The sequence below is a fragment of the Nomascus leucogenys genome, chromosome 15 (genome assembly GCF_006542625.1).
Source record: "Nomascus leucogenys isolate Asia chromosome 15, Asia_NLE_v1, whole genome shotgun sequence".
Lineage (NCBI taxonomy): Eukaryota > Metazoa > Chordata > Mammalia > Primates > Hylobatidae > Nomascus > Nomascus leucogenys.
In genome coordinates, this window is record NC_044395.1 from 81,700,005 (window position 1) to 81,723,732 (window position 23,728).

At 40.1% G+C, this 23,728-nt stretch overlaps 1 protein-coding gene across 2 annotated transcripts in view; it reads left to right on the top strand.

Annotated features, from left to right (window-relative positions):
* Positions 1 to 23,728, top strand: part of NELL1 (neural EGFL like 1) — a 915,720-nt gene that overhangs the window by 199,619 nt on the left and 692,373 nt on the right. For both annotated transcript variants that reach the window (XM_030829406.1, XM_030829407.1), the window contains exon 5: positions 23,545 to 23,641. In XM_030829406.1, the coding sequence (XP_030685266.1) occupies positions 23,545 to 23,641 (97 nt within the window). The remainder of the gene's footprint in view (positions 1 to 23,544; positions 23,642 to 23,728) is intronic.

Below are 23,728 nucleotides of genomic sequence, written 5' to 3' on the forward strand. Positions count from 1 at the left end.
GAAATTGAAAGCATAGGCTTGAACAGATACTTGCATGCCAATGTTCATTGCAGCATTATTTATAGTAGCCAAAAAGTGGAATCAAGAACCATGTAAGGTAGGTACTATTATTGTACCTACCAAGTGTCTGTCCATGAATGAATGAACAAAATGTGGTATATACATACAATGGAATATTATTTAACCATAAAAAAGAATGAAGTTCCGATACATATTACAACATGGGTGAGCCTTGAAAACATTATACTAAGTGAAATAAGCCAGACACAAAAGGACAAATATTACAAGATTTCACCTATATGAAATATCTAGAATAGGAACATTCATAGAGACAGAAAGTAAATTAGAGGTTTTCAAGTGCTGGGGAGAGGGTGAATGGAGAGCTATTGCTTATTGGTTACAGAGTTTCTGTTTGGGATGATAAAAAGTTAAGGAAATAGATAGTGGCGATAATTGCATAACATTGTGAATGTAATTAATGTTACTGAATTGTACAATTAAAAATGGTTAAATGGTAATTTTTTGTTATAAACATCACAATTTAAAAAATTAATGTTATATATCAAAAATATTGAAATATGTAGCTTAAATGGGTGAACTGTATGTGAATTATATGAATGAGTAAATGAAAGAATTGTATTTCAATAAAGCTATTAAAAATTGCAATGCAAGAAAATAAAAGAAAACCCAAATGTACATATTGAGCAGGTCCATTATAAATCTGGGAAAATCGATCTGTAAAATAAACTCTGAGATATATCCTAGTAAAAGTTTTAAATTTTATACAAAAGAGAAGAAATTTCATGATCTTAAGGCAAAAAGACCTCACAAAAGAAAAAAATTCAGGTTGCCATCAGACATTTTGATAGCAATGTACGAAACACGGCAAAAGTAGCATTTTCAAGAAAACTTGAGGAAAGATTGAGTGGGAAACACTTCCCAGTTTGGCAGCTGAGTTAACTGTTGGTGTATTATATAGCCAGTGAAGTGCTAGGAAGGTGTCTGGAACCAAGGGTCCAGCGGGTGGAAGCAAAAGAGTATATGAAACTTTTGGGAATTGCAAATAATTAACAATTCAGTCTCTGTAAAGTGAAGCGGAGAGGCTCATAAGGCCTTAGATTTCGAGTAGTTCATTTATTCATTCATTTACTTAATTGATGTTTCCTGAGTGTTAGTATTAAGTGCCTAGTAATTCCCAGTCAGTTACATGTTACTGAGAGAGACAGAACATTGTTTATGAGATCTATATAAAGGGATGAGGAGAGGTTAAAGAGACTAGGGGAATGTGCATAGAAATTTTCATTTATGCATGGAAATGTAGTATGGCATTTACTTGAGTAAGTCTTCAGCTATTCCAAACATCCTTTTTCAAATGAAAATTTGCATTTCAACCTTTTCATCAACCTAGTATTGAAAGTGCTGATGGACAATCTATGTAAGAAGCAGAGAGAACTGAACCAGTTCATCCATTTGATCAACATTATACAGTTGTAGGGAGATGGCTGTGTACAGGAACTGATCAGATGGATACAATTTGAGTGCATAAGTGCAAAAATACGTGAAAGGAAAACCACTATTCTTGAGCATATGTTTTGTGCCATGAACTGCTTTAGGTACTGGGGATGCCAAGGCAAATAAGAGCTGGTTTCTGCTTTTCAGTTGCCCTAAATCTATAAAATGCTGATTACATCACAGGGTGTAAGTAAGGTAAGTACCAGGTATGGTGAGAAGAACAGAATTCTTATCTTTATGTGTATGGGTGGGTCGTCATGCCAAGACTTATCATAGAGCTTCATCTGAGTTTAGAATTGCTTGCCTTACAGCATATCTTCCTGCATACTTTTGTGTTAGTTAGGATGCTCTAGTTGTAAGTAACAGAAATCAACTTGAATACCTAGAGCAAAGAAGGTGAGGTTATTAAAAGCTTACCAGATTATCTCATGGAATGGACATAAGGAAAAGGATGTAGCTGGATCAATGGTAGGATGTGGAAAATCAGTAAGCATTCAGGTGACTCAGTATCACTTCACTTATGCCCCTTTACATTTGCATAGGTGACATTTTCGAAGCAATTACTGTTCATGGCCTCATTGAGCCTCAACATAAATAGGTAAGTAGGGCAGGCAACATTTTCTTTATGTAAGAGGTAAGGAAATAATCCAGGAAATGGAAATGATTTGTCTAAGGCTACATCCCAAGTTTAGTGGTTAAGTCCAGAATTTAGAATAGAGGCCTGTAATTCTTGGGTTTATTCTTTTTTTTTTTTCTTTTTCTTTATTATTATACTTTAGGTTTTAGGGTACATGTGCACAATGTGCAGGTTTGTTACCTATGTATCCATGTGCCATGTTGATTTCCTGCACCCATTAACTCGTCATTTAGCATTAGGTATATCTCCTAATGCTGTCCCTCCCCCATCCCTCCACCCCACAACAGTCCCTGGAGTGTGATGTTCCCCTTCCTGTGTCCATGAGTTTTCATTGTTCAATTCCCACCTATGATTGACAACATGCGGTGTTTGTTTTTTTGTCCTTGCGATAGTTTACTGAGAATGATGTTTTCCAGTTTCATCCATGTCCCTACAAAGGACATGAACTCATCAGTTTTTATGGCTGCATAGTATTCCATGGTGTATATGTGCCATATTTTCTTAATCCAGTCTATCGTTGTTGGACATTTGGGTTGGTTCCAACTCTTTGCTATTGTGAATAGTGCCACAATAAACATACGTGTGCATGTGTCTTTATAGCAGCATGATTTATAGTCCTTTGGGTATATACCCAGTAATGAGATGGCTGGGTCAAATGGTATTTCTAGTTCTAGATCCCTGAGGAATTGCCACACTGACTTCCACAATGGTTGAACTAGTTGACAGTCCCACCAACAGTGTAAAAGTGTTCCTATTTCTCCACATCCTCTCCAGCACCTGTTGTTTCCTGATTTTTTAATGATGGCCATTCTAACTGGTGTGAGATGGTATCTCACTGTGGTTTTGATTTGCATTTCTCTGATGGCCAGTGATGATGAGCATTTCTTCATGTGTTTTCTGGCTGCATAAATGTCTTCTTTTGAGAAGTGTCTGTTCATGTCCTTTGCCCACTTTTTGATGGGGTTGTTTGTTTTTTTCTTGTAAATTTGTTTGAGTTCATTGTAGATTCTGGATATTAGCCCTTTGTCAGATGAGTAGGTTGCAAAAATTTTCTCCCATTCTGTAGGTTGCCTGTTCACTCTGATGGTAGTTTCTTTTGCTGTGCAGAAGCTCTTGAGTTTAATTAGATCCCATTTGTCAATTTTGGCTTTTGTTGCCATTGCTTTTGGTGTTTTAGACATGAAGTCCTTGCCTATGCCTATGTCCTGAATGGTATTGCCTAGGTTTTCTTGTAGGATTTTAATGGTTTTAGGTCTAACATGTAAGTCTTTAATCCATCTTGAATTAATTTTTGTATAAGGTGTAAGGAAGGGATCCAGTTTCAGCTTTCTACATATGGCTAGCCAGTTTTCCCAGCACCATTGATTAAATAGGGAATCCTTTCCCCATTTCTTGTTTTTGTCAGGTTTATCAAAGATCAGATAGTTGTAGATATGTGGCATCATTTCTGAGGGCTCTGTTCTGATCCATTGATCTATGTCTCTGTTGTGGTACAAGTACCATGCTGTTTTGGTTACTGTAGCCTTGTAGTATAGTTTGAAGTCAGGTAGCGTGATGCCTCCAGCTTTGTTCTTGTGGCTTAGGATTGACTTGGCGATGCGGGCTCTTTTTTGGTTCCATATGAACTTTAAAGTAGTTTTTTCCAATTCTGTGAAGAAAGTCATTGGTAGCTTGATGGGGATGGCATTGAATCTATAAATTAGCTTGGGCAGTATGGCCATTTTCACGATATTGATTCTTCTAACCCATGAGCATGGAATGTTCTTCCATTTGTTTGTATCCTCTTTTATTTCATTGAGCAGTGGTTTGTAGTTCTCCTTGAAGAGGTCCTTCACATCCCTTGTAAGTTGGATTCCTAGGTATTTGATTCTCTTTGAAGCAATTGTGAATGGGAGTTCACTCATGATTTGGCTCTCTGTTTGTCTGTGATTGGTGTACAAGAATGCTTGTGATTTTTGTACATTGATTTTGTATCCTGAGACTTTGCTGAAGTTGCTGATCAGCTTAAGGAGATTTTGGGCTGAGACAATGGGTTTTCTAGATATACAATCATGTCATCTGCAAACAGGGACAATTTGACTTCCTCTTTCCCTAATTGAATACTCTTTATTTCCTTCTCCTGCCTGATTGCTCTGGCCAGAACTTCCAGCACTATGTTGAATAGGAGTGGTGAGAGAGGGCATCCCTGTCTTGTGCCAGTTTTCAGAGGGAATGCTTCCAGTTTTTGCCCATTCAGTATGATATTGGCTGTGGGTTTGTCATAGATAGCTCTTATTATTTTGAGATACGTCCCATCAATACCTAATTTATTGAGAGTTTTTAGCATGAAGGGTTGTTGAATTTTGTCAAAGGCCTTTTCTGCATCTATTGAGATAATCATGTGGTTTTTGTCTTTGGTTCTGTTTATATGCTGGATTACATTTATTGATTTCTGTATGTTGAACCAGCCTTGCATCCCAGGGATGAAGCCCACTTGATTATGGTGGATAAGCTTTTTGATGTGCTGCTGGGTTCGGTATGCCAGTATTTTATTGAGGATTTTTGCATCAATGTTCATCAAGGATATTGGTCTGAAATTCTCTTTTTTGGTTATGTCTCTGCCAGGCTTTGGTATCACGACGATGCTGGCTTCATAAAATGTGTTAGGGAGGATTCCCTCTTTTTCTATCGATTGGAATAGTTTCAGAAGGAATGGTACTAGTTCCTCCTTATACCTCTGGTAGCATTCGGCTGTGAATCCATCAGGTCCTGGACTCTTTTTGGTTGGTAAGCTATTGATTATTGCCACAATTTCAGAACCTGTTATTGGTCTATTCAGAGATTCAACTTCTTCCTGGTTTAGTCTTGGGAGGGTGTATTTGTCGAGGAATTTATCCATTTCTTCTAGATTTTCTAGTTTATTTGCATAGAGGTGTTTGTAGTATTCTCTGATGGTAGATTGTATTTCTGTGGGATCGGTGGTGATATCCCCTTTTTCATTTTTTATTGCATCTATTTGATTCTTCTCTCTTTTTTTCTTTATTAGTCTTGCTAGTGGTCTATCAATTTTGTTGATCTTTTCAAAAAACCAGCTTCTGGATTCATTAATTTTTTGAAGGGTTTTTTGTGTCTCTATTTCCTTCAGTTCTGCTCTGATTTTAGTTATTTCTTGCCTTCTGCTAGCTTTTGAATGTGTTTGCTCTTGCTTCTCTAGTTCTTTTAATTGTGATGTTAGCATGTCAATTTTAGATCTTTCCTGCTTTCTCTTGTGGGCATTTAGTGCTATAAATTTCCCTCTACACACTACTTTGAATGTGTCCCAGAGATTCTGGTATGTTGTGTCTTTGTTCTCATTGGTTTCAAAGAACATATTTATTTCTGCCTTCATTTTGTTATGTACCCAGCAGTCATTCAGGAGCAGGTTGTTCAGTTTCCCTGTAGTTGAGCGTTTTTGAGTGAGTTTCTTAATCCTGAGTTCTAGTTTGATTGCACTGTGGTCTGAGAGACAGTTTGTTATAATTTCTGTTCTTTTACATTTGCCGAGGAGTGCTTTACTTCCAACTATGTGGTCAATTTTGGAATAAGTGCGGTGCGGTGTGGTGCTGAGAAGAATGTATATTCTGTTGATTTGGGGTGGAGAGTTCTGTAGATGTCTATTAGGTCCGCTTGGTGCAGAGCTGAGTTCAATTCCTGGATATGCTTGTTAACTTTCTGACTCATTGATCTGTCTAATGTTGACAGTGGGGTGTTAAAGTCTCTCATTATTATTGTGTGGGAGTCTGTCTCTTTCTAGGTCTCTAAGGACTTGCTTTATGAATCTGGGTGCTCCCATATTGGGTGCATATGTATTTAGGATAGTTAGCTCTTCTTGTTGAATTGATCCCTTTACCATTATGTAATGGCCTTCTTTGTCTCTTTTGATCTTTGTTAGTTTAAAGACTGTTTTATCAGAGACTGTGATTGCAACCCCTGCCTTTTTTTGTTTTCCATTTGCTTGGTAGATCTTCCTCCATCCCTTTATATTGAGTCTATGTGTGTCTCTGCACATGAGATGGGTTTCCTGAATAGAGCACACTGATGGTTCTTGAGTCTTTATCCAACTTGCCAGTCTGTGTCTTTTAATTGGAGCATTTAGCCCATTTACATTTAAGGTTAATATTATGTGTGAATTTGATCCTGTCATTATGATGTTAGCTGGCTATTTTGCTCGTTAGTTGATGCAGTTTTTTCCTAGCCTCGATGGTCTTTACAATTTGTCATGTTTTTGCAGTGGCTGGTACTGGTTGTTCCTTTCTATGTTTAGTACTTCCTTCAGGAGCTCTTTTAGGGCAGGCCTGGTGATGACAAAATCTCTCAGCATTTGCTTGTCTGTAAAGTATTTTATTTCTCCTTCACTTATGAAGCTTAGTTTGGCGGGATATGAAATTCTGGGTTGAAAATTCTTTTCTTTAAGAATGTTCAATATTGTCCCCCACTCTCTTCTGGCTTGTAGAGTTTCTGCTGAGAGATCAGCTGTTCGTCTGATGGGCTTCCCTTTGTGGGTAACCCGACCTTTCTCTCTGGCTGCCCTTAACATTTTTTCCTTCATTTCCACTTTGGCGAATCTGACAATTACGTGTCTTGGAGTTGCTCTTCTCGAGGAGTATCTTTGTGGTGTTCTCTGTATTTCCTGAATCTGAATGTTGGCCTGCCTTGCTAGATTGGGGAAGTTCTCCTGGATAATATCCCACAGAGTGTTTTCCAACTTGGTTCCTTTCTCCCGGTCACTTTCAGGTACACCAGTCAGACGTAGATTTGGTCTTTTCACGTAGTCCCATGTTTCTTGGAGGCTTTGTTTCTTTCTTTTCTTTTTTCTCTAAACTTCTCTTCTGGCTTCATTTCATTCATTTGATCTTCCATCACTGATATCCTTTCTTCCAGTCGATCGAATCAGCTACTGAGGCATGTGCATTTGTCATGTAGTTCTCGTGCCTTGGTTTTCAGCTCCATCAGGTCCTTTAAGGACTTCTGTGCATTGGTTATTCTAGTTAGCCATTTGTCTAATTTTTTTCAAGGTTTTTAACTTTGCCGTGGGCTTGAACTTCCTCCTTTAGCTCAGAGTGGTTTGATCATCTGAAGCCTTCTTTTCTCAACTTGTCAAAGTCATTCTCCATCCAGCTTTGTTCCATTGCTGGTGAGGAGCTGTGTTCCTTTGGAGGAGGAGAGGCACTCTGAATTTTTAGTTTCCAGTTTTTCTGCTCTATTTTTTCCCCCATCTTTGTGGTTTTATCTACCTTTGGTCTTTGATGATGGTGACGTACAGATGGGGTTTTGGTGTGGATGTCCTTTCTGTTTGTTAGTTTTCCTTCTAACAGTCAGGACCCTCAGCTGCAGGTCTGTTGGAGTTTGCTGGAGGTCCACTCCAGACCCTGTTTGCCTGGGTATCAGCAGGGGAGGCTGCAGAACAGCGGATGTTGGTGAACAGCAAATGGTGCTGCCTGTCATTCCTCTGGAAGTTTTGTCTCAGAGGAGTACCTGGCCGTGTCAGGTGTCAGTCTGCCCCTACTTAGGGGTGACTCCCAGTTAGGCTACTTGGGTGTCTGGGACCCACTTGAGGAGGCAGTCTGTCCGTTGTCAGATCTCCAGCTGTGTGCTGGGAGAACCACTACTCTCTTCAAAGCTGTCAGACAGGGACATTTAAGTCTGCAGAGGATTCTGCTGCCTTTTGTTTGGCAATGCCCTGCCCCCGGAGGTGGAGTTTACAGAGGCAGGCAGGCCTCCTTGAGCTGTGGTGGGCTCTACCCAGTTCGAGCTTCCCGGCCACTTTGTTTACCTACTCAAGCCTGGGCAGTGGTGGGGGCCCCTCCCCCAGCCTCGCCACCACCTTGCAGTTTGATCTCAGACTGCTGTGCTAGCAATGAATGAGGCTCCATGGGTGTAGGACCCTGCGAGCCAGGCATGGGATATAATCTCCTGGTGTGCCGTTTGCTAAGACCGTTGGAAAAGTGCATTATTGGGGTGGGAATGATCTGATTTTCCAGGTGCCGTCTGTCACCCCTTTCTTTGACTAGGAAAGGGAATTCCCTGACCCCTTGCACTTCCCAGGTGAGGCAGTGCCTTGCCCTGCTTTGGCTCATGCTCGGTGCACTGCACCCACTGTCCTGCACCCACTTTCCAGCACTCCCCAGTGAGATGAACCCAGTACCTCAGTTGGAAATGCAGAAATCACCCATCTTCTGCATTGCTCATGCTGAGAGCTGTAGACTGGAGCCGTTCCTGTTTGGCCATCTTGGCTCCACCCCCTCTCTCACCTTTTTAATTTTTATTTTATCATTCATTTGGTCTTTGAAATTAAAGGAGTCACTTGTGTGTCCTTAATAATAGGCTTATTTGAGACATCTCTGGCTACTATCTTTAATTTATATCCTGTAACCTGAACATGAAGGGGCCACCAAGAAAGGAGATAATTAAAGAGATGACTGGAGATCTCAGTTGTCTCAGTGATTTTATTATCATCCATGAAGTACCGTACCAGACATGGGCCATTATAGTTTAAATGATGAGTTGGAGTTTGAAAAGAATTTGGAACTTCATCAGATACTTTCCGAGCTTGTAGCCCATTGTTTTCCAAACTTCAATTTTTCTTCCACAATGAACAATAACTTTTTGATTAAACAGCTGGCAGTTACTATTAAATGCCTCACATTTAATAACAAAAGTCTTCCTTCAGAACAGGAAATTTTATCTAAATTGCTTTGCTCTTCTTCCATGATTGTGAACTTCTAAAGTCTGACAGGACTGATAGCCTGAAAAAATAAAAATTTCTTTACAAGAAGATGATGATTACTTTTTAAAAGAAAGAGCTCCAAACTAAATGAATAATTCAGTGTGCTTGCTACAAAGCAGAAGTCAAGGCACACAAGTTGTCCTCTCTGTAAACATTATTAAAAAACAATCAAGTTTGTATTGGCACATTTATATTGGGAAGATTGTAGACAGCAGCTGAGAGAAAGAGGAAAAGAATTAAAGCCCCGCTTGGTAGTTAGGGACCTTCTTCACTTTTTGTTTTTGTTCTTAATAGAAGTAACTACCATTATTCAGGTAATACTGTGCTATGCCCTTAATATATTAATTTATTAGTACTCCAACCTCAATCCCTTCCTGCCCTCCTGCTAGTACTTCCCTTTGACTGAAACCAAGTGGAACCAAAAGGAGAGGAACTTTTGATACAGGTCAGTCTCCTGTGGCCCAAAGCCAGGCAAAGAGGGGTGGAGGGTGTATCTGGCTGGGACACATGGAGAATATTCAGCTCGCCTTAATTTTATAATAAATAAAGTTATTTATTTGTTTTGCTATTCATCTGCCCTATAATACAGTCTCTAAGAGGACAGGAATATAATATTATTGTTAAATTAAATTTACTGGTGCCTGCCTATATATTATCTACCTATGTATCTATCTGTCTAATCTATCTAATCTGTCTATTCATCCATCATCCAAACAACTATTATTAATGGGCATAGTCAGGAGAACTCTTTCTTTATAATGCTTCGCAAAATGGTGGGAATTTTTCTTTTCTTTGTACTACTTTCCCATTTTTTTTTTTATTCATGTAGAAAAACCTCTAGAAATGGTCCTGCAGAGGAAAATCCCCTCCCTATGCCTCTTACTTTGCCTCGGAGATGGTTTAAGAAGAGGCCTGGCTGGGCGTGGTGGCTAACACCTGTAATCCCAGCACTTTGGGAGGCCGAGGCGGGCAGATCATGAGGTCAGGAGATCAAAACCATCCTGGCTAACGTGGTGAAACCCCGTCTCTACTAAAAATACAAAAAATTAGCCAGGCTTGGTGGCAGGCGCCTGTAGTCCCAGCTACTCAGGAGGCTGAGGCGGGAGAATGGCATGAACCCGGGAGGCGGAGCTTGCAGTGAGCTGAGATCGTGCCACTGCATTCCAGCCTGGGTGACAGAGCAGTACTCTGTCTCAAAAAAAAAAAAAAAAAAGAAGAGGCCCAAGTACTTCCATCATAAGCTTGCTTGGCTGTAGTGGAGCTATATCCTGTGGCTGGGGCAGGAGCTCCCAGCCAAGCCTGACTGCTGCTCAAGGGCAGATAATGCCAAATGAGGCCTCTATCAGAGATTTTTTTTTTTTTTTTTTTGAGACATGGTCTCACTCTGCTGCCTAGGCTGGAGTGCAGTGGCACAATCTGTGCTCACTGAAGCCTCATCCTCCCTGGGCTCAGGTGATTCTCCCGCTGCCACCTCAGCCTCCTGGGTTACTGGGACCACAGGTCCCTGCCACCGTGCCTAGCTAATTTTTATATTTCTTATAGAGATGGTGTTTTGCCATGTTGCTCAGGCTGGTCTGGAATGCCTGGGCTCAAGTGATCTGCCCACCTTGGCTTCCCAAAGTGCTGGGATTATAGGTATGAGCCACATGGGGCCAGGCTGGCACCTATAAGTCTGATTTTGTGAGGGGCCTATGAATTTGTATTTTTGAAAAGCTTATGAGGCTATCCTACTGCCTAGTAAAGTTTGGGAATTGCCAAGGGACCTTTGGTGGTTTTCAAAGTCCTGAAAAAGTCAGAAAGTCAAAGAGTACTAATCCCTGCTTGAATGTGGAGATGCCAGTGTTTGAGGGGTGTGTGTGTGTGTGTGTGTGTGTGTGTGTGTGTGTGTGTGTAGTCTATGCTGTACAAAGACTTCATGGAGAGGGAGCAAAATAATTCCCAAGTTCCTTACCATAACTGCTAGTCCCTGATATATTTTGTATGGGTTGTTTGGGAATGGTCAATCATCAGGCCTTTAGGGAGACATTCATTTGCTCTGGGAAGCTTTAAACTATTACATGAGGATGTCACACATACTCACTGAATGACAGATGGCTTTTGGATTCTTATATATTAATATAACAAGTAGCAGATAGAGGTTGGATCCGAAGACCTTCAATGTTCTTTCCAACCGTGAGAGTCCTGGTTACCAATGTCTGCTTTATGTGAGCAGTAGGCTTTTGATTTATTATCACTGGAACCTAACACCTAAGTCTTCATCTAGGTGAATAATAATATGGGTTTGCACTAAATTATCACCCACTTGTGAGCATCAGCAAATATTTTGGAGGCAGCTAGCCTGGGGTATAATTGAGCACTAGAACAGCACATTTTGCTCTGAACCCCTGGAAAAGATGGAACCGATAACTGTGGTCTTGATGTACCCTCAATGGCACCATCTAGGGAGTGATTTCAGAGGTTAATGCTCCCTTCTTTTTCCTATCAGATTGTAGCTTTTAAGCTCCTCTTTTATAGAAATTGTGAAGCTAACACTAGATACTATGTTCTAACCGGTTGAGCCAAGTGGCTTCAATGAGGTTTTTGGTATTTTGTCTGAAAATATTTCAAACTAAAATATCTTTTAGATTATTCCATGAAGATAAAGGCATTGATCTCACCTAAAAACATTAATAATGTTCCATTTGTGAAAAGCATTTTAGACTTTACAAAGTACTTTTACAGAGCAAATGATCTGTTTTGTGCTTACGGAAAATCCTCTGTGGTAGATGTTGTTATTAAAGGTTTATGGATGAAGAGACCAAGGACTCAGAGAGGTTTAGTAACTTGTCCCAAGTCACAAAACATGAAAGTAAAGGTAAGACCCAGGTCACAAAACATGAAAGTAAAGGTAAGACGCAAATGAGAATTTTCTGGCTCTTGTCTAATGATCTTTCCCTGGCTAATGCTGTTTGTGTAACCCACTGGTTGAATATTTGACTTTTTTTTTTTTTTTGAGACAGGGTCTCACTCTGTTGCCCAGGCTGGAGTGCAGTGGTGCAATCACAGCTCACTGCAGCCTCGACCTCCCAGGCTCAAGGGATCTTCCTGCTTCAGCCTCCCGAGTAGCTTGGACTACAGGCACATACCACCATGCCCGGCTAACTTTTTTATTTTTTGTAGAGATGAGGGTCTTGCTATGTTACCCAGGCTGATCTTGAACTCCTGGGTTCGAGCAATCCTCCCCACTTGGCCTCCCAAAGTGCTGGGACTGCAGGCATGAGCCATTGTACCTGGCCTGAGTTTAGACTAGACTTTTTTTTTTTTTTGAGACAGAGTTTTGCTCTTGTTGCCCAGGCTGGAGTGCAGTGGCACGATCGCAGCTCACTGCAATCTCCGTCTCCCAGGTTCAAGTGATTCTCCTGCCTCAGACTCCTGAGTAGCTGGGATTACAGGCGTGTGCCAACACACCCAGCTAATTTTTGTATTTTTATTAGAGACGAGGTTTCATCATATTGGTCAGGCTGGTCTTCAACTCCTGACCTCAGGTGACCCACCCACCTCAGCCTCCCAAAGTGGTGGGATTACAGGTGTGAGCCACCTTGCCCGGCCTAGACTTTTTAATAGCAGAATTGATTGAGGGTTTTAAGCCAGTATGGCGTGGAAGAAGTTTACACCTGGATTTGAATTTAGAATTCACTATTTACTGAATAGTATTAGGCAAGTCATTTAATCTCTGTGAACATCTGTCAATTGAGTATAGCAATGCTTGTCTTTTAGGGTTATTGAAAGGCTGATAAAGTCTGTAAACTTTTGGCCTATAGGAGGTGCTCATTCAAAGGCAGCTCTTACAAATTTTGAGGCAGTGCCTCTCCATCTCTCTGAGTTTGAGGCTTGCTAATTGTCCTTCATCATCTGCTGAAACACCCTTCAGAGACTGGAATTTCACTGCCTTCCAGGAATGCCCATTCCCTCTGTATACTATAGCTCTGACTGCTAGAAAATTTTCTCTATCTTGAGCTCAAAGTGCCTCCTTATAGCTTCCACCTGTTGGTATCAATTTTCCCTCTTGGTGCTACACAGAGCAAGTTCAATTCCTCTTCTACAGGACGGTCCTCCAAATATTTGAAGACCTTATTATGGCCTCCTTAATCTTTACTTCTTTGGACAGAACATCTCTGTTCCTTCACCTGTTCATCATTTGATTTGGCTCACAATGCCCTCACAATCTTTTCTGATTCCTTCTGAAGTATATCTGTTTATTATCTGAGAAGTTCCTAGAACTAAATATAATTATCTCCGGACAGATTGACTCAGAATAAAATGAGATGATTACTTTCTTCTCATGGTACACTTTAAGATCACAACATCCTTTTTGACAGCTGATCTTAGCTCACTATTGACCAAAAAGGTGGGGTTTTTTTTTTGTTTTTAATATGTATTTCTGTTTACTCTTAGATCTCACATTCTGTCTTTAAGCAGCATATTTACCCTAAGTTTGGACCGTTTTCATTTTTCCATGTGAAATTTCATCTGATTTGGCCTTAATTCCTGCCTATTAATATCTCTTTTAATCCTGAGGGTGTTGTGCTAAATCTGTCATGATTGAAACCATCACACCAGCTTCAAATTTTCCAGCATGTTTAAAAAGCCTATATTCTAGCCAGTTATAGTAGCATGCACCTATAGTCCCAGCTACTTTGGAGGCTGAGGTGGGAGCATTGCTTGAACCCAAGAATTTGAGACCCTGTCTCTTTGCATGCCTATATCAAAACATCTCATGTATCCCACAGATATATACACCTACTATGTACTCACAAAAATTTTAAAAAATTAAAAATAAACAATGAAGCATACTTTCTATTATTTTGTCAAATCACAGATACAAATACTAGTTAGGACAGACTTATATGATCTGGTTATTTTACCCTGGTACATAATCACAATCATCTCAGAATGATATCTGGATCATGAATTTTAAGCAGAGAGAAGGGTTGGTAAGAAGTAGTGAAAGAGTGATATTAGGGACATAAAATATGGTTAAGAAGAGAAAGCACCCTTATTATCATTAGCGATCCAGATGAGGAGAGAAAAAGAAAACAGTGAAATTCAGTTGCCAGGCAAGAAAAAGCATGAACATGACAAGGGTTTCCTAAGGGGATGAAGCAGGTCACACGCAGGCTTGATCTCTGAGAAGACCTCTCTCCACTCTGTGGAGGGTGTCCACACCCTGCTCTCAAACTCCCTCCCACGGTGTTTGCTGATCTCATTTGAACACTTCTGCCTTCTCATTTAACACAGCAAAGGCATCTCCTTGCAGATTTCAACTTTGTGTGTTCTCTTTTTTGTTTGCATTTGTATTTACAGACAGCTGTTAAGGAATCTGCTGGGCCTTGTTATAGCCCTTCTTCCCATGCTCTGTGTGGATTTAGCTTGGAATTCAATCCTTACCTGTTAGGGGCATACTATATTCATCCCTGTAGTCCCTCTTCCCATTACAGTCTGTGTTTTCTGATGTAATGCCTGAGGTGCATTTTTTAATTTTGTCATTTTTTGAGTGTCATCTGGATTTGTTAAACAGATTGGCAGGAGGAGACTACAGAGTTCCTCTTTGGGCCATTCCTTTCATGTCCTTCTGCTTTCAGCCCTGTGTGCTGTGTGTTCCATGTGAGCAGATAATTAACAACATCCAGGCAGCCTGATATGGAATTCAACAGATAGCTCATCGCCGGGCACGGTGGCTCACGCCTGTAATCCCAGCACTTTGGGAGGCTGAGGCCGGCGGATCACGAGGTCAGGAGATCGAGACCATCCTGGCTAACACGGTGAAACCCCGTCTCTACTAAAAATACAAAAAATTAGCTGCGCTCAGTGGCGGGTGCCTGTAGTCCCAGCTACTCGGGAGGCTGAGGCAGGAGAATGGCGTGAACCCGGAAGACGGAGCTTGTAGAGAGCCGAGATCGGGCCACTGCACTCCAGCCTGGGGGACAGAGGGAGACTCTGTCTCAAAAAACAAATGAACAAGAAAAACAGATAGCTCATCAGTGTACACAATTGGTAAAACCCCCTGTCACAGTGAGTAAGCTTTGAGGACCTGCTCTGAAGAGTATAACAACCTATGGACTGAATGCTCAATATTTGTTGGTGCCAAAAATAATGCTGATGACATCATGACTTTTGCTTTTCTAGTAGGGCTCAAGAAAGTTATAATTCTCACATTTTTCTTATGAGGCTAAGAGGGGAAAGGGTCTGTTGTGTCCCTTTAGCATAAGGCCAAAAAGAGGGGCTTAGCTTCATGTGCAAGGTCACCCATTACCATATTGGGGAGGGAAAATTGGATTGGAATGAACTTATGTTCTGTTTAGGAAAATTTCTCCAAGGAGCACCTTGATATTCACTAATGCCAGCTAAAAGGCAGTAAAGATGAGGCTCTATGTAACTAAGGAAGGTCATTCCAACTTTTCTCTTCAGCAAGAGCATGAGAGCTTCTCTTCAATTCTTGGCAAAGCCCAAGATAAATCTCTTCATTTACTGTCTCATTTGGGCTTCATATTGTCTTATTGAACAGTGGCGTAATACATGTCAACTCACATGATTTACATTGGAAATTTGTTCTTTTATATAATTAGGAAAGGTACTGTGGAGTCCCTTCAAAAACCTTCCTTCATCCAGGTAAATAAAAATCCAATATTTCTTCATAAGTAGTGTTGTTGAACCACCACATTGCTTTGTGTTCAGCTCTGAGGGTTTTATATGTTAATGAGAAAATCAAGTTCTTCACAGAATATCGACTAGTCTTTTAAGTAGACAGTACACTTGTTAGGGAGAGTGTTTTAAACCAAAGTCATGAATTAAGAGAGGTTGCACCTTGGGAAGAAAATTCCTAATGTGAGCCCTTGATTCAATGACTGACTTTGACAAGGAGTGTGGCAGTTCCTCTTTGCCTTGTCCTCTCAAGCAGGTTTTATGTTTGACTAGATGTTTAATTTTACATGGTATTATATTAGAAATGAGATACTTACACTTTAAAATATTGATCGATACTAATGGCATGCAAAATTTCTATAATTCTCCCCATACAGCTTAATAGGCAGCACCTTGTAAAGACTCAAGTGAATACAAAGCCTGAGACTCATGTGTAATGGGAAGTGGGTGTTCTTCAGCCCAAAGAAAGGGTAAATTTTTGATGGTTGGAGAGTAAATGCATTGTTTGCATCTGATAGCCTATAGGAATGTGATACATTTAGACTAATTACAATGTAATCAGATTAAGCAGTAAATCATGTGCTTTTCAAAAAAGATGCCATTTGGGCGAAGCGCAGTGGCTCACCCCTGTAATCCCAGCCCTTTGGGAGGCCGAGGCGGGTGGATCACGAGGTCAGGAGATCGAGACCATCCTGGCTAACACGGTGAAATCCCGTCTCTACTAAAAATACAAAAAATTTGCAGGGCGCAGTGATGGGCACCTGTAGTCCCAGCTACTCGGGAGGCTGAGGCAGGAAAATGGCGTGAACCCGGGAGGCCGAGTTTGCAGTGAGCCGAGATCGCGCCACTGCACTTCAGCCTGGGGGACAGAGAGAGACCCCGTCTCAAAAAAAAAAAAAAAAAAAAGATGCCATTTGATCTAATTAATTTTCAAGTTGCCGACTGCTTTTCCTGTTCTTTCTGAAATACATCTCTCTGATTTCTCTGTTAGTGAGTTGTCTGCCTGATAGATTCAAATTTGCTATCTCTATCTCTTTTCTGGATGAGAAACAGTGAGAGGAGTTTATCTTGTTCTTTCTTTTGTGCTTCTTGTATAAATCTCAAAAGGTATTGATGGTGGAGGAGGACACTTGAAAAGGATTATTACATTTCACTCGTCTTCACTGAATTAATGGATCTCATGATTATCAGCATAATGTAAAGTGTCACGTTTGACTATTTTTCTCAGTCTGGATTATTAGTTTTTGCAAATTGCTCCTCATAAAGCTTTGCCATAGTAGGACTTTTATAGCTATCTGACTGTAGTTCTCCTATTCTGAATATAGTCAGGGAACTTTCATTCATTTATTCATTCAGTATGTGAATTTGGCTAGGTTCTTTTCCAGATACTAGAAATGCTGACTTGAAAAAGACAGACGAGGCTCCTTATCTTAAGGTGCTTACAGTGTGCTGGGTAAAACAAGCTAAGTGATGGAGACTGACCAGGTGGTTAGGAGTTACTTTATATAGGGTGCTTAGGGAAGGTGTCTAGTGCAGGAGATATCTAAGCAGGTACAGGAATGCTGTGGTCAGTGTTCCATTTCCTCCAGACCCAGAAGATAATTGGTCTTGGTAGCAGTCAGGAAGTACACACACAACTTCAGGATGGATATGATGGGCCCAAGGGTACCAGGAAGGCTATTTCCTATTTCCTTAGCCAGGTGGTCTAGGAAGGCAGGCCCAGCCACGACCAGAGTCTTAGAGACCCCTTTGGGTCATGGAAGCTACCGTGTCACATGCTGAAGAGCAGGAGAATGCATCTGAATGGATCATCCAAATGGGGAGGTTCTGAGAGATCAGGAAATAATCAACATATAGAGTGGTTAGAATGCATAAAAATAATATATAAAGAAAGAATGTGTAATGTAAGGGTAGTCCTGGATGAGAACTTAAAAATAGGGCCTCTGCTTACTGCTGTTTTCATTTTCCCAGAAACATTTTTCATAAATTGGCCAAATCCAATTAAATGTCCCAAATTGACTAGGGAAAATGCTTACTACTGGACTGGGTGAAAGTGTTAAGAATAGTGTGCTGCCGTATTTTACTCAGAAAAGCTAATCGATGCCCAGGTGTGTGTGTGGGTGTCAGGTGGGACGGGGGTTTGGTGATAGTGTGTTTAAGCACACAATCTTATAAAATGTTTCTTCCATCTCTTCCTGTTGCCTGAGCCTATTTCCAATCTTCTGTGAGTTTATGATTAACTTTCCACAAAAATAAAACTTTTATAAATGTCAAAGAATTACATTTTTGGAAGAATGTAAAAGAAATAAGATATTTGCTTAGAATTTTGAGTAATTTACATAGAAAAGTTTACAACTTATGGCCAAAAGAGTTGAAGAAAGCTGAAAAAAATGATACTTTAAAACAACAGTAATAAAAATACTGTGGTTTTAGGATTCATAGAAAGTATACTTTATCAAAAAATTCTGTTTTAATGCAAAGTTTAGTATCTAAATAGATCATCAGTTTTCTCCATAATATCAGATTAAACAGCAACAGAAATGAATGGTTTTTTTTCTGTTACGTATTAGCTTGTTCTAGCTTTAAAGTTTATAAAGGGAAAAAAGAAACCTAAGACTTAAATTTTGATGATTGTGGAAATGTATGGCAAAATAGACAATGAGTTCTTGCATTTTAACGTTGAAATATCAAACCCTTAATTCCCTGTGACGGTGATGTCATTTCTTTTAACTGTAAATTCAAAGCATAAGTAAGCATCTAAGATATTGAGACTTCCCATCTCAGTGGGTCCATTTGGTGAGAGCTACAGCAAGTAGGCTGGACTGGGTCACATGACCTGTGCAGCTCCACATTCTTAGGTACTCATGAGACTTACACAATGTCAGTACAGACTAAGTGCCAAGGCCATGTAATGTATTTTGTTTAATCCTCATGACAATCCATACAGTCAACAGTAATATCCTTATTTTTTAAATGAGGAAATTGGAGTAGAGAGAAATTAAATTACTTGATTAAAGTCATGCATTTAGTAGACTGTGGAACTGCAATACGAACCCAAACATGTTTAATCCCAAATTTATGTTATTTTTGCTACACCAGACTATCTAAGATACTTCTTGGCTTTGTGGGCGTGAAAAAGGCAACAGTAACCTTTTTATTTTTCAGTGTGGTATATTTTTTAGGGTAAATTATACTAGCCACAACTTCAGAATATCCTCTGCATTTCGGTGGCTTAAGATAGCAGAATTTTATTTCTCATTTAAATAGAGTCCAGTTGGGTGTGTCTAGTTGACAGGTAGCCTTTTATGTCATCCTTTAGGGATTCAAGATTCTCTTTCTTGTAGCTCTGTCCACCCCTTAGCCCTCAGAGTTTTCTCCAGGCAGCTGAAAGGGTGCAAGAGAAAAGAGATAAAGGGAAAGAGACAGCATGGAAGATACCTGAGGGAGTTTTTAAATTATTTTTTGGTGGGGTGGAGGGGCAGGCTTAGAAGTGGGGCACAACCTTTCCACTCCCATTCCATAGCCACACTCAACTTCAAGGGAGGCTGGGAAGTGTAGTAGAGCTGTGAATCTAGGAGGAAAACAAAGTGGGTTCCAGGAGAGCTGACCAGTCTTGCCTTCAAGCTTTGACACATGAACTTGTTTCCCCTTTTCCTTCTGATAAGTAAGCCTAGTTAGGAATTTTACTTTATTTGAATGAGTTAGGTTTTCATGTTGCTCTATTAGGAAATAAAAAACCTGTCTGTGACAGCAGGACATTCCAGGATATATTAATCATGTCCTCTCTTGCTCAGAGTTGATTTAAAAGTTCTACCAAATTATTTACTGTTTTTGTTTTCCTGTATTTTAACTCTTTGATAAATAGTACCTTGGATGGGGCTTTTGTGGCTGAAACTGCCCTTCATTGCTTGTCTAGAGAGGCAGTAGAGCAAGGTGGTCAATAGTACAGACTATAGGATCTGATTTCAAATCCCAGCTGTGTCACTCACAAGCCGCTTAACCAAGGACGAGTTATTTGACCTTGCTAAGCCAAGAACACCGACCTGAGGGTGTTGTTATGAGGATTTAGTAAATTAACATATTGAAAGACCTCAATACACAATGTCGGCACACATTAAGTGTTGTATAAGTGCTGGCTGTTATGTCTGCTCTTTCAGCTCCACTTTATTCTTCATTCAAAACTCAGTGTAGTGTCTCCTTTGGAAAGTTTTCTCTGACTATGGCAGGCAGAATTCTGGTTTTTGTTTTTTTTTTTCCCTTTCTGCTTCCAGGAAACATTGAATTTAATGCATTGAATTATAAGACGTGTCCATGCATGTGTCTGTCTCAGGCATTAGATCTAAAGACAAGAAATTGGCCATTCTAAATTTGCCTGTATGTATCCCCATAGCCAGCATAGCACAGTGTCATACACGCTGTAGGCAATCAGCTAGTTGCTGATGTGAAGGAAACCTCATTAACCAGAATACCCTATATATCAGAAAGCTCCGTTTCCTTACTACACTGGAGAGCAAGGAGTTCACTATATTAGCTTTGACTTTCATTTTAGTTGACTTGAGTGACACCAGATTTAAGTGACAGATCATTGTGCCCTACCTGCCTTTTTACATGATCCAGTCCACCCAAACTGTCCCTCAGGGACCAGCAGCCTTTGTGCTAAGATTCTGATTTTACTTTGGCTGGCATGTATACTCCCCTTCTATCGGGGTACATGTAGGAATGTGATAATTCAATTTCTTAGTTTGTGTTATCAGCATTAGTCTGTGCCGCGTACCTTTCTTGTTTCATTCATTCACTTTTTTTCTTGCCTCACCATTCCCACCAGGCCTGTGATAGGAAAATTCTGTGCGTATCCTTAGCTAATCGATAATATTGTTTCGCATGTGTGAATTTTTAGTTTACATACATTATGGACCTTGTTGGTTTTTTCTCTTTTTTTTAAACTGTTAATGTTAACATAACTTTAAGCTCACAGAAAACTTATAGGAGTGATATAAGGAACCATCATATTTGTCCAGATTCTGTATTATTTGGAAGGAAGAGAAAATGTGTATTCATAGATGCGTATACTTATATATACAAACAGTATTGTTATTTTGAACCCTTTGAGAGTTAAGTTGTAAACATCATGACCCTCTACCCCTAAATACTTCAGTGCCTATTTCCTAAGAACAAGACATTCACTTAAGTATATACTGCCCAGTTAGCAAAATCAGGAAATTGAGTATCAATAAAATACTATTACATAATTTACAGATCTTTTTCAAATTTTCCCAGTTTTCCCACTAATGTCCTTTATGGGAATTTTTCCCCCTGCCCTAGCATCTAATCCAGGATCTCATCTTGCATATAGCTTTTATGTCTTTTTAAAATCTCTCTTTTAATCTCCAACTGTTGTTTAGCCTTTCTTTATTTTTCATGACATTGACATTTTAAAGACCACAAGCAGTTATTTTGTGGACTGTCTTTCAACTGAGGTTTATCTGATGTTTCTTCATGATTAGATTTCCTCCTCCCTCCTCAGCAAGTTTTCTTTAAAAAAAAAAATGCTGGTTTTAAACTCTCTTCATGTTGATACATCTGTATCCAGTTTGTTGATTCTACCTGCTGCACAGAATTCCCTAATGCAGACTGCCTCTTGGAAGAGACTGGCAGGGCTGCCAGGATGGCAGCATCTGGCAGACCTTCCTTGGCATCGGGATGGTGTCTTTGCAGGGGCTGTATGACATGGGAAATGAGAACACCACTTTGACACATGTGCCCTGGGTCACCCTGCTTTAGCTGATGGTAGTGGGCCTCAGATGTTTGCTTCTTCAACTCTTTCTAAGTCACACAGAGCTATTATGCTTTGCAAGATAAGGTAGGATAGGAAGTTGATCTGTTTGATTGTTTCTTCCTTCATTAATTCATGCATTTAATAAATATTGATTAAGGGCCTACTCTGCTCATTGGAGCTTGTCTTCTAGCATATTGAATACATAAAAGAAACTTTTGAATCGAAAGCTCGTCTAACTGTGACAGAGGCAAAGTTTTTAAAATTGAGGTTGAGGTAAATGGTTCAACATTTTCAATTTATTAGTAAAATAGCCTTATAGAAATCGTGCTTCTGCCTCGTCACCCAAATACAGTGATTTCCATTTCTCTCTGGCCTCTTCTGGTATTTACCAACATTGAACATTGTTTGTGCCTCATTATCTTTATAGGGCATAAATAATTTTGCATTCCCTTTTTTCCAGTGAAAAATATTTTGTATATACTTTCCCTTGTTTCATAACTTGCATATTCATCACACTTAGTGACTGCAGTAAATTCTTTCACTCTGATCTATAACTTATACATATCTCTTATGTTGTAAATTTGCCTTGTTTCTAGTTTTTCCACTAATTTTAGGAGAAAAAATTTTAAAGAAATTGTGTATCATGCTCCTGTGTTAAGGCAGTTTTGACAAATGGTTTCATCTAAAATCATTCATTCTAAGATACAAAAAAGGTTAGATTCCTGTGAAGAAAACACATTCTGTCGTTTTTTTAGGAAAACTTATTTTTTCCTGATTATGTTTTGAGCATCCACTTACAATGGAAAGATAATTAGTAGAGAAAGACCTGATGTGCCTGGAGCTTTGCCAGCTGAAAACCTTGTATGTATTAGGAAACAGCAGGTTTCCAGTGGGGAATAGTAGAGTAATGGACTGTGCAGCTAAGATATAAGACTGCAGCGTGACAGCTCCCAACTGCAGCAGCCTCACAATCACTCACTTTCCTTGACACAAGTGGGCAGTCTTTCAGTTCTTCTGCACTTTCCTTGTGAGAACCACCGGAGGAATACATCACCCTCTGGCAGGAGGCAGTCAGCTCCATCACAGCAGGGAGGACTGATGAGCTGTCCATACCTCTGGACACACCTAGGAATGATTCCGCAGCAGTTGCTCAGTCCTCAGCAAGGACTCAGGAAAGCAAGAAATGGACATAGTTCTCATTTACAGATCGCTGTGTTTCACCCTACCCAGAATCTTCTGAGCATCCGGTGCTGAGAGGTACTTGCCTGGGGATGAGGTGGAAGCTCACGATCAGCAGGTGGTTGCAGGGACTATTTCTAAAGAGGGCACGAATAAAAAGATTTGTGACCAACTAACCGGACCTTGGTAGGGTGGAATAACTGAGACATTAATTGTTCAGTAGGCTTCGTTAGAAACTTCAAAGATCCTAGATAGGGCCCTGACCTCTTCTGTATTAGTTATGTGCCTATATGGATCAGATGAGGATTTTCTTCATATATAGAATTTTTATCTTACTTTTCATCCGTGAGAGTGGGACCTTGTGTGTTTGGTTTCTTGCTCTATTTTCTGTTGCTCAGTGTGGAACTTAGAGCATAAAAAGTGTTCAATAAATATTTGTTGGTTGGACAATGACTTAAGCTGCGTAGTTCTGTGGACTAAAAACATGATTGTCTAGGCAGCTACAATCTACTTGTTTAAAGGGTTCTCTCAGGTTACCGCAGAAATGAGTAGGAGCTAAAGAAACCAAAGTCGGAGAATAGCAGGGTGCAAAGGAAAGTACGGTGGCTTTAGAGCCAGGCAGATAAGAGTTCTTAACCCAACTCTACTACTCACTGCTGTCTTCACTTGTTTGACACATTTATGATTCCTAAATCTGAGCTTTCGCACCTATAACATGTGTATCAAACCACTTTCCCCACAGAGTTTGTGGGCAGTTCATTGCTCAGAGTGGACACTCAAAAATGTCACCTTCTTCCTCCCTCCCCTGCCAAAAGGGAGACAAAAGCAGGAGGGGCCCAGATGATGTGTCCAAGTGTTAGATCTCTACATTCATGTTATCTGTCATTTAAAGTGTGCCACATATTGGCTTCTCTTCATACAGCAGCTAATGGCACACATACTTCAAACAGCATATGTACCTTTTGGTTCTGCTTTGAGCCTCTCTATTAGTAACTGTGTTCTTTGCCTTTACAGGATTTATGAGCGTGTGATAGACCCTCCAGATACCAACCTTCCCCCAGGAATCAATTTATGGCTTGGCCAGCGCAACCAAAAGCATGGCTTATTCAAAGTAAGCACTAACATTCTTTTTATTGAAGTATATATATAGGCAATGCTTAATTTTCTGTGTTATTGGAGATGTGTTTATAATTACATT